Genomic DNA, 12,918 nt, shown 5'->3' with positions numbered 1-12,918 from the left:
CTCTGAACCTTGGAAAAATCGTCATCATGAAACTGTACAACAACATCATCCAACTCACACATCATGTTTCCGTGATTTGATTAATCAAAGTCCTTCAAGATGCCTCTCTCATTCGGTAGACGAGTCTCAATACTTCCCCGAGACAGACAACGACAAAGCACATAGTTCGTGATTCATTTTTTTGTTGCCCCTGTTTTTGCGGATGACGTACTGGTACCGATACACGCCTTTTAGGGCTCCGGTACCACGCTCTCTACAGACTATTCTAGAAGCTCATGAGCTGATCGTTGTTCTCTAGTCCTTTAGCCAATAGCTCGAGGAAAAAGGATCGAAGGTAGGGTTTCAAAGACCTTATTTGGGGTGTCTCATACTCATTGATCCAGATGGCCTCTTGTACTACGGTTCACGAAGGGATCCATTCACTCTGGTATGTTGAATCGATTGCAGTCGATCAGGTCACTGACTTAGAAAAGCAATTCTCTTTCCTGTCTTCATACATTCAATTCTGACTGCTCTGATCGTATGGATCAATCAACATATATCAAGAGATTTCAATCTCCCCAGTACTATCGTGAGTTGTAATCTGGGTCTCTTGAATCTATGCACTAATACTATACTAGATCCCTTCACTGTCCATAGTCGTTGGTCTCATGCTTGTGTTCCGTAACCAGACTGCGTTTCAGCGGTTTTGGGACGGCCGTTGCCAATTCAGCGTTGTGACAACTTCAATAAGATGTCTTTCCCGTCAGATCCTAGTACTAGTACCTGCACCTCCGATGCAAAGCTCTACCAGCCTTCATACTGTTATGTCGAATGATTCCATGATTCCTAAATCTATGAGAAACTCTCGAGATACTCTATCCGATCGAGCTGTTACTTCCGGAGAAGTCGTCTTATCGAGGTCGGATGAGATCAGGACAATCGAAACCGTCAACATCTTGATTGCTATGCTGTACACCATCAAAAATCATCTTCGTGCCGAGTGGGGTGTAGCTCTGTCTCCTGGGACTAGTCTTACGGAGAATGGACAAGAGAGTACCGGCGATGAATACAAAGACTTGTTGCCTGCTGGGTTAAAGGGCTATGAGCATAGAGGCTTGGGATTGACGCTTGAGCTGGCCACTTTCGTGGAGAAATTCATCAACATGGGCGTATCAAAGTGAGATTCCTTCCCTGGAATTTCCAGTAAGATGATTGACATCTCTTCTAGAAATTGGTTCCATAATGCTGCTTCGGCGGCTATGCTCGGCGAGTTGAATGCTCTCATTAAGGCATATGGTGCCATGGAAGTCATTAGACTGGTTCCGATTCCCGTTGCACATTTGTGAGTTTGACGCTCCCTGCTCAATATCTTCCTAGCCATTAATCGTGAAATAGGATTCATCATAAGCAGACGCTAGCTCTTTATTGTGGTATACTGCCTTTTGCCATGGCCTCAGAGATGGACTGGTGGGCTGTTCCTCTCGTTGCATTTGTATCCTTTACTTTGTAAGCCACGTTCTGCCCTCCTACATTTAGTTGACTGATTATTATAGATACGGAATTGAAGGAATAGCACAAACTTATGAAGATCCTTTCGGGGTTGCCAAGATCGATATCAACATGGACGATATAGTCGAAGATACCCGTCGAGAGGTCGAAGTACTGCTAACCGCCTGGCAAACCCAAGGTCCTGGTGACGGCGGAATTTTTCGCCCACGAGTGTCAGCAGTGCCAAAATCGGATAACAGCAGCGAATTTTATGATGGAGAGTTGAACACCAGCGAGGAAAGCGGTGTTAGAAGTGGAGTTCGCTTTGTTGTGAGTGATATGACAGAAGGGAGTGGAAGTTATAGGGATGATGACCAGGTTGAAATCAGAAACTTGAGGACATCAAGGCTTTCCAGTGCTGTGAGTCCAGGGACGGTGTCTGCAGGATCAGGTGGAAGCGATTATTTTGATGCCAATAATGCCTAGAAGTACATATAAGCATGGAGGGCGTCCGCATTAGCATTCAGGAGCATTGGGTCAAATAGAGTGTCTTTATTGGTATTGGTACTGTACTCAATATTATGCATACTGCCGTTGAGATGTAGAACAAGACAGATTAAGATGATACAAATTGTACGGAATGACTGTTATGAAATATCATTCCAACTTGTTAATTCTTGAGAAGTCTAGTAAAATCTTAAAGAGCTTGAGATCAATTTTTCATTTAGTGAGAATAATCCATTTTTAATGGTAGTCTCGTGACCTCGCGCGTCATCTCGAATTTCTATCTTTTTATCGGATAGAAACTTACAACGCGCAAAGTCAACATCAAGAGTCTGCCATCGTATTTCCTCGGAATAATTCGCTTCCAGCTGTTGCTTTTATAGCAGCTGTCCATATTGCTTTTGATAGCCTCACATTTCAAAACACAACTTCTTTACTGCAGTCTCAACCCAACCTGCTGCGGCTCTCCGAAACGCGTCCCCCACTACAAATGACAACCACGCGATAAGAGATCAGCACAATGCCATCCAACCTCGAACGCAAGTCGCAGCGCAAACGACAGACACGACTCACGTTTGATCCTGTTGATCTCTCCTCCTCACCGTCCACGATGTCTCCTGCAAAAGTCAGATACCAGCTCGATGGAGCAAAGCGAACACCTGCATCTAGTGGGCAAGGTTCCGCAGATGCGTTTGAGAGCGATAATGTACCACATTCTTCGAATAAAGATGATTTCAGTCCAGCGCCACGTAAGAAGACTGGAAAGCTGCCGTTCAAGCCGCTACCTACGCCTGCAAAGTCTTCCCAGCCGCAAGCTCAAGCTGATGATTCTTCTGGTAAGTCGCTTTTCTATATCGCAAGCCTTTCAGGATCCGCACATTGGATTCACAATTTCCTAGAGGGTTGGCATTTCAAGATTCACTGCTAACAGTATGCCAGACAGTCTAGAGATCGAGGGTGGCCCCAAGCCGTCCACTTTCCGACAAACTCGAAGTGTTGCTAAATTCATGCCGACTTTTGAAAGCAAGAAGAAACAACGATCGCTTGGATATGATGGAGGATACGATTCTTCTGAGGGATCCGAAGTCGAGGATATTACACCTACCAAGAATAAATCATCAACAAAAAAGAAGACTACGGTTGTCAACCTGGTCTCAGAGAGTGATGATGCTCTGCCTGTCACTCCAAAGAGAAAGCCAGTCAAGAAGGGACCCTTTAGTTCCAGCCGTGCTACCCGATCCTCCGACTCGAATGGCAAGAGCCGTAGACAGAAATCTGTAACACTTTCGGACTCTGATGATGATGAACTTGTTCCATTATCGAAGATTGGTTCAGCTCGCAAGGCTCTTCCTCACACCCCTGTCCTACCTCGACTGAGGACTAGTAGGAAGAAGGTTGTGGATGATAGCTCTGAGGATGACCCGATCATATCTTCACCAAAGCGTTCACAAAGACCCACATACCAAGTCGAGCAAGATGATGAAGACGAAGAGGATGAAGATATTCAACCATCACCTATCAAGCGTTATAGACGACCTGTTGTAGAAGATGATGTTGACGAAGAGCCTGTCATCTCACCACTCAAGCGTCCACGGCCTACTGTTGAGTCTACTGCCTCCCCGGATGATGATATCTCACCAACCAAGCGAAGACGTCAAGGCAATCAGAGAAATGTTGACAGTAAGCGAGGTGAACCTTCAAGTTCACACAGATCTTCTCGAGGACGAAGTTCAAATTCAGAGAGTACTACACCACAGCGGATAACTCGCCAGCAGAATACAAAGAGAAAGCATCGCACTGCCAAAGAGAAGCAGATGGAATTACTCAAACGTAGGCGTAACGGAGACAATAGCGAATTGACGGATTCTGAGTCGGAATCTGAGTCAGATGGCGAAGAAGAGTTCCAGCAACTCGAAGAATTTGATGACGAGGAGATAGAGGAAGCACCCGTCCGACCATCCAGACGTCCACGAGCGAATCAGACCGGAGATGCTGCCGATTCGGATAATTTCATTACAGATGATGAAGATGGCGACATTGGCGTGCCAGGATTGAGTGCTATCCCATTGGAGTTTACGCATCACGCTCATAAACAACTCAAAGACCACTTCAAAGATGCCGTTGAATGGATGGTTCACAACAAGATCAACCCTGCTTTTGCTCGAGATGATCCAATCTACAGACAAGCATTCAAGAAGCTGAATGATGAGTGCTCAGGACTGGCAAAGAGCAAATTTGCAAGTTCGCAGTGGACCAAGGAGTTTACCAGAGCCGTGTACGCTCGCCCTTTGCTAGAAGAGCATGTCTTAATACCTGGTGAAGGCTTTGATATGGCAAGTGGTCTGCCAATCTGCCACGCTTGCAATCACCGAAAGCACAAGCCTTCTGTTGCACTTATCTTCAATGGAAAGGCATATGACAAAGTCACTCTGGAGGAAATAGACCAAGGCAGCAGTGATTCGGATAAATCCAAGTCAGCTCAAGACTCTGAAGACTCGGATGATCCTCAAGCCGCAGATGATAAATGCACAAGTGTCAACAGCCAAGATCAAGATATTCCTCCAGCGACGAGACGTTATGCAGTTGGCCCGTAAGTAACATTTTACCGATTGATGGCGCAATGATGCTAATATGAAAAATAGGGTCTGCAAGACAAATGCCCAACAAACTCACACACTTGTTCACTGGAAATACAACCTTAATCAATGGGTCATCTCGGCTCTAGAAGCTGAAGGTGAGCTCACACCGGCAAAGCTCGCTGAGCGTGACGACATGAACGCGAAGAAGAGAACCAAGTACACCAATGGGGTTGTGGATAGATGGGAAGAAATGAATCAGATCAAGCAGCTCTGGCATGATTACAAGCTCGTGACCAGCACCGCTAGAGAGATGAAGGAGAAGGGCAGAGGTGGCTGGCAATGAATGATTGTGAAGGAGACCACGCGAAGAGAAGAGGCATTATGGTAATGGAGGTTTGTGATTAAGATGTTGGATTATGTATGATTCTTTTGGACCTTGACTTCGTGTCCGGGTCTCCTTCAGTGGGGTACGTACTCCTTGACTTGTTTTGCGTAGGGAAAAGTTCTGTGCAAGTATAGGATGGGGGAGTCTGGAGTTCTGCCATAGTGACTGGAATTTAACCTAGGCGTGGAGACAACGGCCGTCAATGAAGCAAGATACCCATAGTGTAGTATTTGAACGAGTAAATGTAATAGTCAATGAAAACCAAGCAAGCCACGTGTGCCTTGGTATTTTCGTTCTGTACGAATCAGTTCGAGGTTCTACACATTTCTTTCTTCTTATATATTATATCATATTAGATAAAGTAGTCAGGTATCTTTCTTTCATTCCCCCTACCTACTTTTCTCTGAGAATACCCGAAGAAGCTGTTAGCACAACTTGAAACCGTCTGGTATTGTTCGGTTCCAAGGAAAGAAACTCGGAGGTATCCGAAGTATTTGCCTCCTCCACAAACTTGTGGCGCTCAATCAGAGCTCAATGCAAATATCTCATTGGTCCCCAAATATGTAGAATATTCAAAGAAGTTTTGCACAGCCACAACCATCATTCTCTCCCCCCAAAGACATAGGTGTGGTGTTGACCCTGATTCAGGGGAAGCGAGCTCGCCAAAGGAAAAATTCTAGGCCTGAAGGCGGGACGGAAGCGCCGCGTCGTCAGAGACCGGATCGGCAGCGGTCTAGACTTTTGGGGGGTGAGAGTAGTGCGGAAATGAGATAAAATTTGGGGAGGGTTGATGAAGTCATCGATTTTTTGGGGGCTTTGATTTCAGATGGGATGGGATGCGACGCGTGGTGTTGCGAGTACAGTACGGTGTGTTAGGTGTTGTTGATGGAGGCGAGTCATGGATTGGATGGGGGAGGACTGATGCGGTGTCAAGTGTACAGTGCGTGCTACGATGGGAAGATGCAGATTTTCGTGACTGCTTCAATTGTTTTTTCTCGGGTTCTTACGTGAGTACCTAGGTATGGTACATACCTAAGTACCTATTCTTGGTACTTGCACATGTGCACGAGTATATGTCTGCGATGGATATGGATGGGGTGACCTTGAACATTTCCACATGGTTGTTGTTGGTTATGGCTGCGATCAGCGCAAGGATGGTCGCTACGTCAGTTCAGTTTGAGGATCCTGGATGGGAATCGAGGAAATGCCATCCATCTCGGGTCACGAATACATACAGTGCTCCGACAAGATCAGACGAAAGAAAGAGGAAAAAGGTACGAGATTTCCAAGGTCTTGATTCATGACGTGCATGACCTTCTCGTGACACGAATTGGGTTGATGTAGGACTGCGATCGCAATTTCATATTTTGATGAAGTAGCAGAAAAGCTGTTTGCGTAGTATGGAGAATGGAGAGCTATGCTGTTTCAGGGATCATTTCAAGGGCGGGTAGTCTCTCTGGGGAAGTTCTAGCCACAGACAGCCATCGCTAAATGAGGTGGCGTTGAGTGCGGCCAATGATGATGAATTGAACTTTTCTTCCGAGTGACCAGGGGGAGCTAAGCTCCAGCTTGACGAAACGACGTCACTTACGGTAAGTTCGCAAGCACGCTAATGATGTTAGAGCTTCCAAGCAAAGGGTTGACGGCTGTGTTGCGTAGCAGCAGACAGGCCCAGCAAGCAAGAAATTTCCAATGCGTTTGCCCGAATAAGTGAAGAGCGCGCCAAAAGAGGAGAGAGCTGATCCCGATCTGATCTCATCCTAGAATCAAGGTAGTGAGTGAGTGAGTGGTGACCTGCCACCGCACATACAAACAAAGTCCCTTTCCGCTCGAGAACTTTCTCTCTCTTTCTTTCCTCTCAAGACCATCACAACTTCACGAAGTTACGATTCACCGCAACGCTCAATATCAACTACGTAATCATCCCTTAAGCTTCGCTTGGGATTGATTCATTTCTTAGTCTACAAGATCGAAATTTTCGAACCTTACCTTGACTCGACTCAACAACAACAAACCACTTCTGCTTCCTTTTGCTTTTAGTGATACCCATCTCGCGCTCGCCATTCATCATGTCTTCATCCGCGCAGGTTAACAGACCCACCAACATCAAGGCCAAGGAGGAGGATGTTAATCGTAAACTCCAATTCTACGGCATTGCTTCAGGTACGTCATTATCCTTACTCTGTCATTCGTCTGCTGACAACATACACAGCCTTCCAAGCTGGCAAAGTCCCATCCGTGAGTATCTCGAACGGGTGAAATGACCAAAATACTGATTGCAAACAGAACGAACAAATTGACATTGCTCTCAACAGCTTCTTGAAGTCCCAAGCCCTTTCCAGCCCATCCAAGAAGCTCTCAGCTGAAGGTCAAGCTTTGGTCGCCGATTTCCGCAATGTAGTTTCCGAGGCTAAGTACCTGCTTCTCAGCAAGAACGAGGGAAATCTCCTCCAGGATTTCATCTGGCAATCACAAAAGATCGATGGCGCGAACGCTGCTCTGCCAGGGGCACCAGTTGACAAGGAGACTGCCAAGCAGCATGGAAATGAAGCTTTGGAGGGTCTGCGAACACTCGGAACGTTGATCCTCAGCAATGGGCAATTCAGAAAGCTTTGTAGGTTTCGCATGTCTTGGGAATTCAGAGACGCACTAACAGATACGCAGTGAACGATGCTGTCATCCTTATGAGAGATATTGCTGGAGATGCTGCCATGAAGGCTGCCGACAAGGTCAACCCATCCGAAGATCAATTGAACCAGATCGACAAACCAGCCGACGACAATACTTGGCATGATGTCCCAGACATGTCTGCAGGAAACATTAAGCAACAGATTAAGTCTCAGTACAACCAAAACAAGCCAATTGACCGCAATGACGTCCGAGATGCTGCCGGAAACGCCAGCCAAGCTGCTCACCCAGATGGTTCTCGTGATCCTACCGATACCGCTGCTCTCGCCAGTCAAGACCAACAATACGGTACCGCTTCCGGTGTTGACGCTCAATCTGGTGTGCAAAATGGTGCTGCTACTCTCAAGCAACGTGCTTCTGAGAACATTGATGCGGATACCAAGCAGAAGGGCCGTGAGACTAGAGATCGTACCAAGAACTATCTCTCCAAGAAGATGCCACAAGAGCGTCGTGAGCAGACTATTTGGCGTTTGAAGAAGCTTGTTGTTGAGTGCCAGGGACATCCTGATTGTAAGTTTATTCAGCGATGATCATATTGAAACTTGCTAATGAGTTACAGACCAACAAGCTATCACCACCTTGCTCGACTTGGCTGAACAGTACGCTACTCATGCTAACACTGTTACTCAACAATCTACCGGAACTGTCAAGGGTGCTCATGCTGATACCGCTCTCCAACGTGCTGAGACCGATCTTCGCGTACTCATCGAGCGTTTCGCCAACCACACCAGCATGGATGATCTCTTCGACTCTCTCAACACCATCTACCGTGATGCCGACAAAGACCCAGAATTGAAGGGCTGGTTCAAGAAGATGGACGCCTATATCCGCAAGTGCCTCAAGCAACAAGGCTACATTATGGAAGATGCTGCTACCGAGGAGTGGAACCGTCTCTATGACCAAGGCAACTTCCTCCTCCGTGATCGTTACCGCAACCACACTGATCGTATTGTCGACGAGACCAAGTTCTTGGCCGATCAGTTCGACCAGGACCCACAGAACAAGAAGTTCGGTCAATCCATGCAGAAGCTCTTCAACGATCTTGGCAACGACGAGAATGGCAAGCCAACTTTCAAGCCACATCTTGTTAAGGACTTGACTGAGGTTATCCTTCCTGGTGTTTTCGAGTCCATCCGTTACGTACCAATTCCCAGAATTGAGTACTCTGACCCCATGATCGATGCTGTCATTGAGAACTTGGTTATCGAGAGCGACAACCTCATGCCCAATGTCATGGAAGTTGCTGGTGACAACTACTTCCGATGGGGCCGCAAGGGAATGGCCAACAAGAAGCACCACAGCTTCATGATCTCCGTTTCCGGTATCCAAATGGATCTTCGCGATGTTGCCTACTATGTCAAGAAGAAGGAGGGATTCCCAAGCATTACTGATCTTGGTGTTGCCGATATCTTCCTCGGCGGAACTGGTTTCAGCTTCAAGCTGAAGTTGTCTTCTGCCCACAAGAAGGATCAACAGAACTTCTTCAAGGTCGACAAGGTTGATGTTGATGTCAAGAACTTTAACATCAAGCTTAAGCAGTCCAAGCACAAGGTGCTTTTCGGTCTGTTCAAGCCTGTTATGTTGAAGGTTATCAGACCAGCTCTTCAGAAGGCTATGGAGAAGCAGATCAAGGACCAGTTCAACCAATGGGATTCATTTGCGTACAAGATCAAGGTCGAGGCTGATCGTGCTCAACAAGAGGTAAATAGACATCCGATCCTTTCCTTGTGAGAATTATGCTAATGAAATTTAGATTATTGAGGACCCCGAGAATGCCCCTAACATCTACCAACGCTATGTCACCGCTGCCCAGAAGCAATTCGCTCAGGGTAAGCAAAAGGCTCAAAATGCCGCGGACTCAATGGCAGACAAGAAGGCCAATGTCGCCATGACCAAGCAAGACTCGATCTTCCCCGACATCCATCTCCCAGGTGGTATCTCGTCCAAGGCTACTGAGTACAAGGAATTGGCTCTCAAGGGCGATAGCTGGGAGTCTCCAATCTTCAAGTTGGGTACTGCTGGTGTCTCTAACGACGTTCCTCGTGCTCAAGAAGTTACACGCAAGAATCACTCCGTCACTTCGGGTGGTGTTCGTGGCCCCCAGAACATCGGAAACACTGGTTCTATGAGCAACCAACTTTCTGATCATTCTGCTCAGAGCGTTGGAACTAGCGGTCTCGGATCTAACACCACTGCTCCCACTACAGCTGGTATTGGATCTACCGGAAATGGCTCTGCTGGATACAGTAACGGATCTATCTCCAACAACACAGCTGGCTTCAGCAACCAAGTTGACCAAGCTTTCAGCAAGGATACTGCAAATGGACCATCTCTGACCAATGGCAAGAGCAACGGAACTCCAGTTGCCGGTAGCGGAAATACTTACAACACCACACTCGGTGCCAACAACCCAGTCATGACTGGTACTATCTAAACAGAAAACCACCTGATGAAACAGGCAGACTGTCCTTTCTCTTTTCTTTCGGTCGGTCGGGGAACGGGGAATTGATGCTTTCTTGATACCACTACGCGGATACCAATTGGCTTGGGATGAGAACGTAATGGGAATGGAGGAGAGAAGCTTTTTCTGTTTGTCGAGGCTTTCATGAGTACCCTTGTTTTATTAGTCTCGATTTTATGACTGGGGAGGTGGGATAAAAAAATAAATGGGGAAGGAGAAATGGAGGACTGGACACAGAGGGCAGTGGTTTCTTTACGTATGTCGTGTTGACGCTTAATGCATGCATGGTTTCGAGATATTTTCGTTCCTGTGATGAATGTGAATGAATGACTAAGCATCCTCCAAATGTCACGATGCTGCACTCTTTCCTTATCTGACCCTCACCGAAATACAAAACACCTTCCGAAATCCTATTTTGGTCGTGACCTCTAAATATTGCTTTTACAGCAGTCCTAGACATTTCCCGACGTCTCGTCTTCTCCCTTTGTGAAATTCCTAGCCGATTTTAGTACTCGAAAACACCAAAATGCCCTACACTAACTCCAACATTGTACACTACTACATAGTTTATTTCTAATTAGACTTCGGTTCTAACTTATCAAAAAGCTATTCTACGTTCTCATTAAAAATATCAAGTATAAACTTAATATATTGTGCGCAATCCTTTACATTTTGTGAATTCGGCTACGAATTTCACCGACGGATTGCTCGTCGCACCGAGGCTCGCGCGCTTCGTGGCGGGGTGGAACATGACGCAAGCCACCGCGTTTCAAACAGCTCCAAACTTGGGACGACATGCTCACTTCGGACGATTGGAGGGATTTCAAATGCGCGTTTTACAATTGGATGGGGCATGTCTTCTCTTCACATAGCGGAGGATGCGCTTGGGTGTTGAAACGGGGGCTTGGAGTGAGGGAGACATCTTGAGGTCTTTTATTTGGTTGAGTTGGGTTTTCTTGGGGATTGGGAATTCGTGTTTTGCATGCAAGTCTTACGACGGAGGGAATTGGGATGTCACTGTTCCTTCGATGAGTGAGTGCTATGGCCGGCGCGAGGTTTTGGGCTTGCTTGAGTGAGTGAGCAAAAGAGAGTCGATTTCCCTCGTGGAAATGGAAGGAACAAGAGTAGGACTTTATTTTCTATTCATTTACTTTCTTTCTTTCCTACATTCATTCATTCCAAATGTCTGTTCTCAATATGCACATTATCATCCATTCATTACTGTTCCTCGCGACGGTCATCCCAGCAGCTCACGCTTTCACGAACGGGTCCCTCATTCCTGCGTATTTCTGCAATCCAAAACCAGATGGTCTGCCGAAGAGTTTGGGCGAGTTGATCCCGTTCACGGTTAAGGATCAGAATAATGCGCTGGCGTTTAATAGCAATGGTACTTTCCTCTTCGTCCCCCCCTCCTCCCTCCTCCTCCTCGTCGTCGAAAAAAGTCTAACAAAACTGACCAGCATCCGCGAACTTGAACGTCGTCGCAGTCACAAACTCCCAGCCCGGAAACACAGGCTACATGCTAGCATCCTTCCGTACCTCTCCCTCCCTCTCCCACTCCCTCTCTTCTCCTCACTAACGAGTCCCAGACAACACCGTCAACCGCATAACCCCCATCGAACCCGGCCTCGGCGTCACCCTCGCCAACAGCACCTCCACCTCCCTAATAGCAGGCAAACCCAACCTCCTAATCCTCGACTCCCTCGCCGCAGGCGTCGCCCTCGACGGCGCGATGCTGCACGCTCGCGACGCGGACGGGGTCCCCGTGGGCTCGTTCTCGGATACGGGCGGTGTCTTTGTAGTGTTTCCGGGTTGTGGGAAGAATAAGGAGGGCGGCTGGAATGGGGTTGTGCATTCGATGGTTATTGGGTGTAATGTGAGTTCTTCTTTCTCTCTTTCTTTCTTTTTGGGCGGGAGAAGAGCGGCTGATGATGGTGGTTGGGGATATAGCAAACTTATACGAAATTGAGCTACCATGCCCCGAAGTGTGCGCCGGGCCCGATTACGTTGGGTGGGTTGTCGGTTACGGATAATGGGTTTGGGGTCTGGAATAAGACGTTTGAGGTTAGCGGGTCGGAGTGTAAGACGAATGGCACTACGAAGGCGGCGAAGGTGGTGGTTGAGGAGCTTGAGGAGGTGGGTGTTGGGAAGAGGTTTTGGCGCGTTTAGAGGGTTTGTCTGCTAGTTTAGACTTTGAGAGGGGGGATTTGGTAGTTTGGGTTGTTTATTTATGCATGTTTTTCAACCCTTTAATTCGACAGAGTTAGCAAAGTACCTCGATACAAGTGTTTTTTGTTCTCCTTGTTGGTGGCCCTTGATAACACTATTGCACCCTTGCCATGGAACCTAAGTAAAATAAGCATCGAATTTAATAGGAATGAAAACTTGGTTGGTCTTTCTCCTGTCAGGATGGAATGAGTTGGAAGGGTGTCAAAGTTGAAACCAGTAATGGCCATTCCTCGCTTAGCAAAAGGGGCTGCTTGACCCACTCTACAATCCGGCAGCAACATCCTCAACTCCCCTATATCACTAGATTTCCAACCTCAAATCATCTCCTGAAACAGCTCAATCTCCAACGAAACTAATCCCGAACTGTAGATAAATCCGAATTCTGGCATAAAGTGTCCACTCGGCCGGGTGACGGTACTGTACGACTGAAAGCTGGACACAGTGAATGCGTCGGAAGTAACAAGATGAATGTGATTAAAGCTTAATATTAAGGCTCTTTGGAGATATGCACCGGGTGCGAGTTGGTAAGTGAAAGAATGCGAAAAATGCGCAATTCGCGCGGGTTGCGCAAAAGGCGCGAAATGCGCTAGTGCCGCGAATCG

At 47.1% G+C, this 12,918-nt stretch overlaps 4 protein-coding genes across 4 annotated transcripts; all 4 read left to right on the top strand.

Annotated features, from left to right (window-relative positions):
- Window positions 1-35: 35 nt before the first annotated feature.
- Window positions 36-2,107, top strand: LY89DRAFT_637881 (uncharacterized protein). Its single transcript, XM_018211551.1, has 8 exons — window positions 36-164; window positions 299-334; window positions 384-427; window positions 474-571; window positions 621-1,159; window positions 1,211-1,324; window positions 1,378-1,488; window positions 1,536-2,107. The coding sequence occupies exons 1-8, from the start codon at window positions 100-102 to the stop codon at window positions 1,954-1,956; spliced, it is 1,428 nt and encodes a 475-aa protein (XP_018076220.1). The 5' UTR covers window positions 36-99; the 3' UTR covers window positions 1,957-2,107.
- A 189-nt stretch (window positions 2,108-2,296) lies between these two features.
- Window positions 2,297-5,139, top strand: LY89DRAFT_714896 (uncharacterized protein). The gene is made up of 3 exons (XM_018218162.1): window positions 2,297-2,810; window positions 2,914-4,564; window positions 4,617-5,139. The coding sequence occupies exons 1-3, from the start codon at window positions 2,495-2,497 to the stop codon at window positions 4,894-4,896; spliced, it is 2,247 nt and encodes a 748-aa protein (XP_018076219.1). The 5' UTR covers window positions 2,297-2,494; the 3' UTR covers window positions 4,897-5,139.
- A 1,529-nt stretch (window positions 5,140-6,668) lies between these two features.
- Window positions 6,669-10,060, top strand: LY89DRAFT_778231 (uncharacterized protein; the record flags this gene model as incomplete). Its single annotated transcript, XM_018222196.1, has 6 exons — window positions 6,669-7,101; window positions 7,151-7,176; window positions 7,225-7,552; window positions 7,603-8,136; window positions 8,186-9,327; window positions 9,380-10,060. Exons 1-6 carry the CDS (start codon window positions 7,008-7,010, stop codon window positions 10,058-10,060), a joined length of 2,805 nt encoding a protein of 934 aa, XP_018076218.1. The 5' UTR covers window positions 6,669-7,007.
- Window positions 10,061-10,881: 821 nt separating this feature from the next.
- Window positions 10,882-12,291, top strand: LY89DRAFT_681239 (uncharacterized protein). The gene is made up of 4 exons (XM_018214242.1): window positions 10,882-11,474; window positions 11,548-11,622; window positions 11,677-11,963; window positions 12,038-12,291. Exons 1-4 carry the CDS (start codon window positions 11,270-11,272, stop codon window positions 12,254-12,256), a joined length of 786 nt encoding a protein of 261 aa, XP_018076217.1. The 5' UTR covers window positions 10,882-11,269; the 3' UTR covers window positions 12,257-12,291.
- The last annotated feature ends 627 nt before the right edge of the window (window positions 12,292-12,918 follow it).

Source organism: Mollisia scopiformis (assembly GCF_001500285.1).
Source record: "Mollisia scopiformis unplaced genomic scaffold LY89scaffold_4, whole genome shotgun sequence".
Lineage (NCBI taxonomy): Eukaryota > Fungi > Ascomycota > Leotiomycetes > Helotiales > Mollisiaceae > Mollisia > Mollisia scopiformis.
The sequence above is the reverse complement of the archived record's forward strand: the minus strand, read 5'-3'. Positions and strand labels throughout refer to the sequence as shown.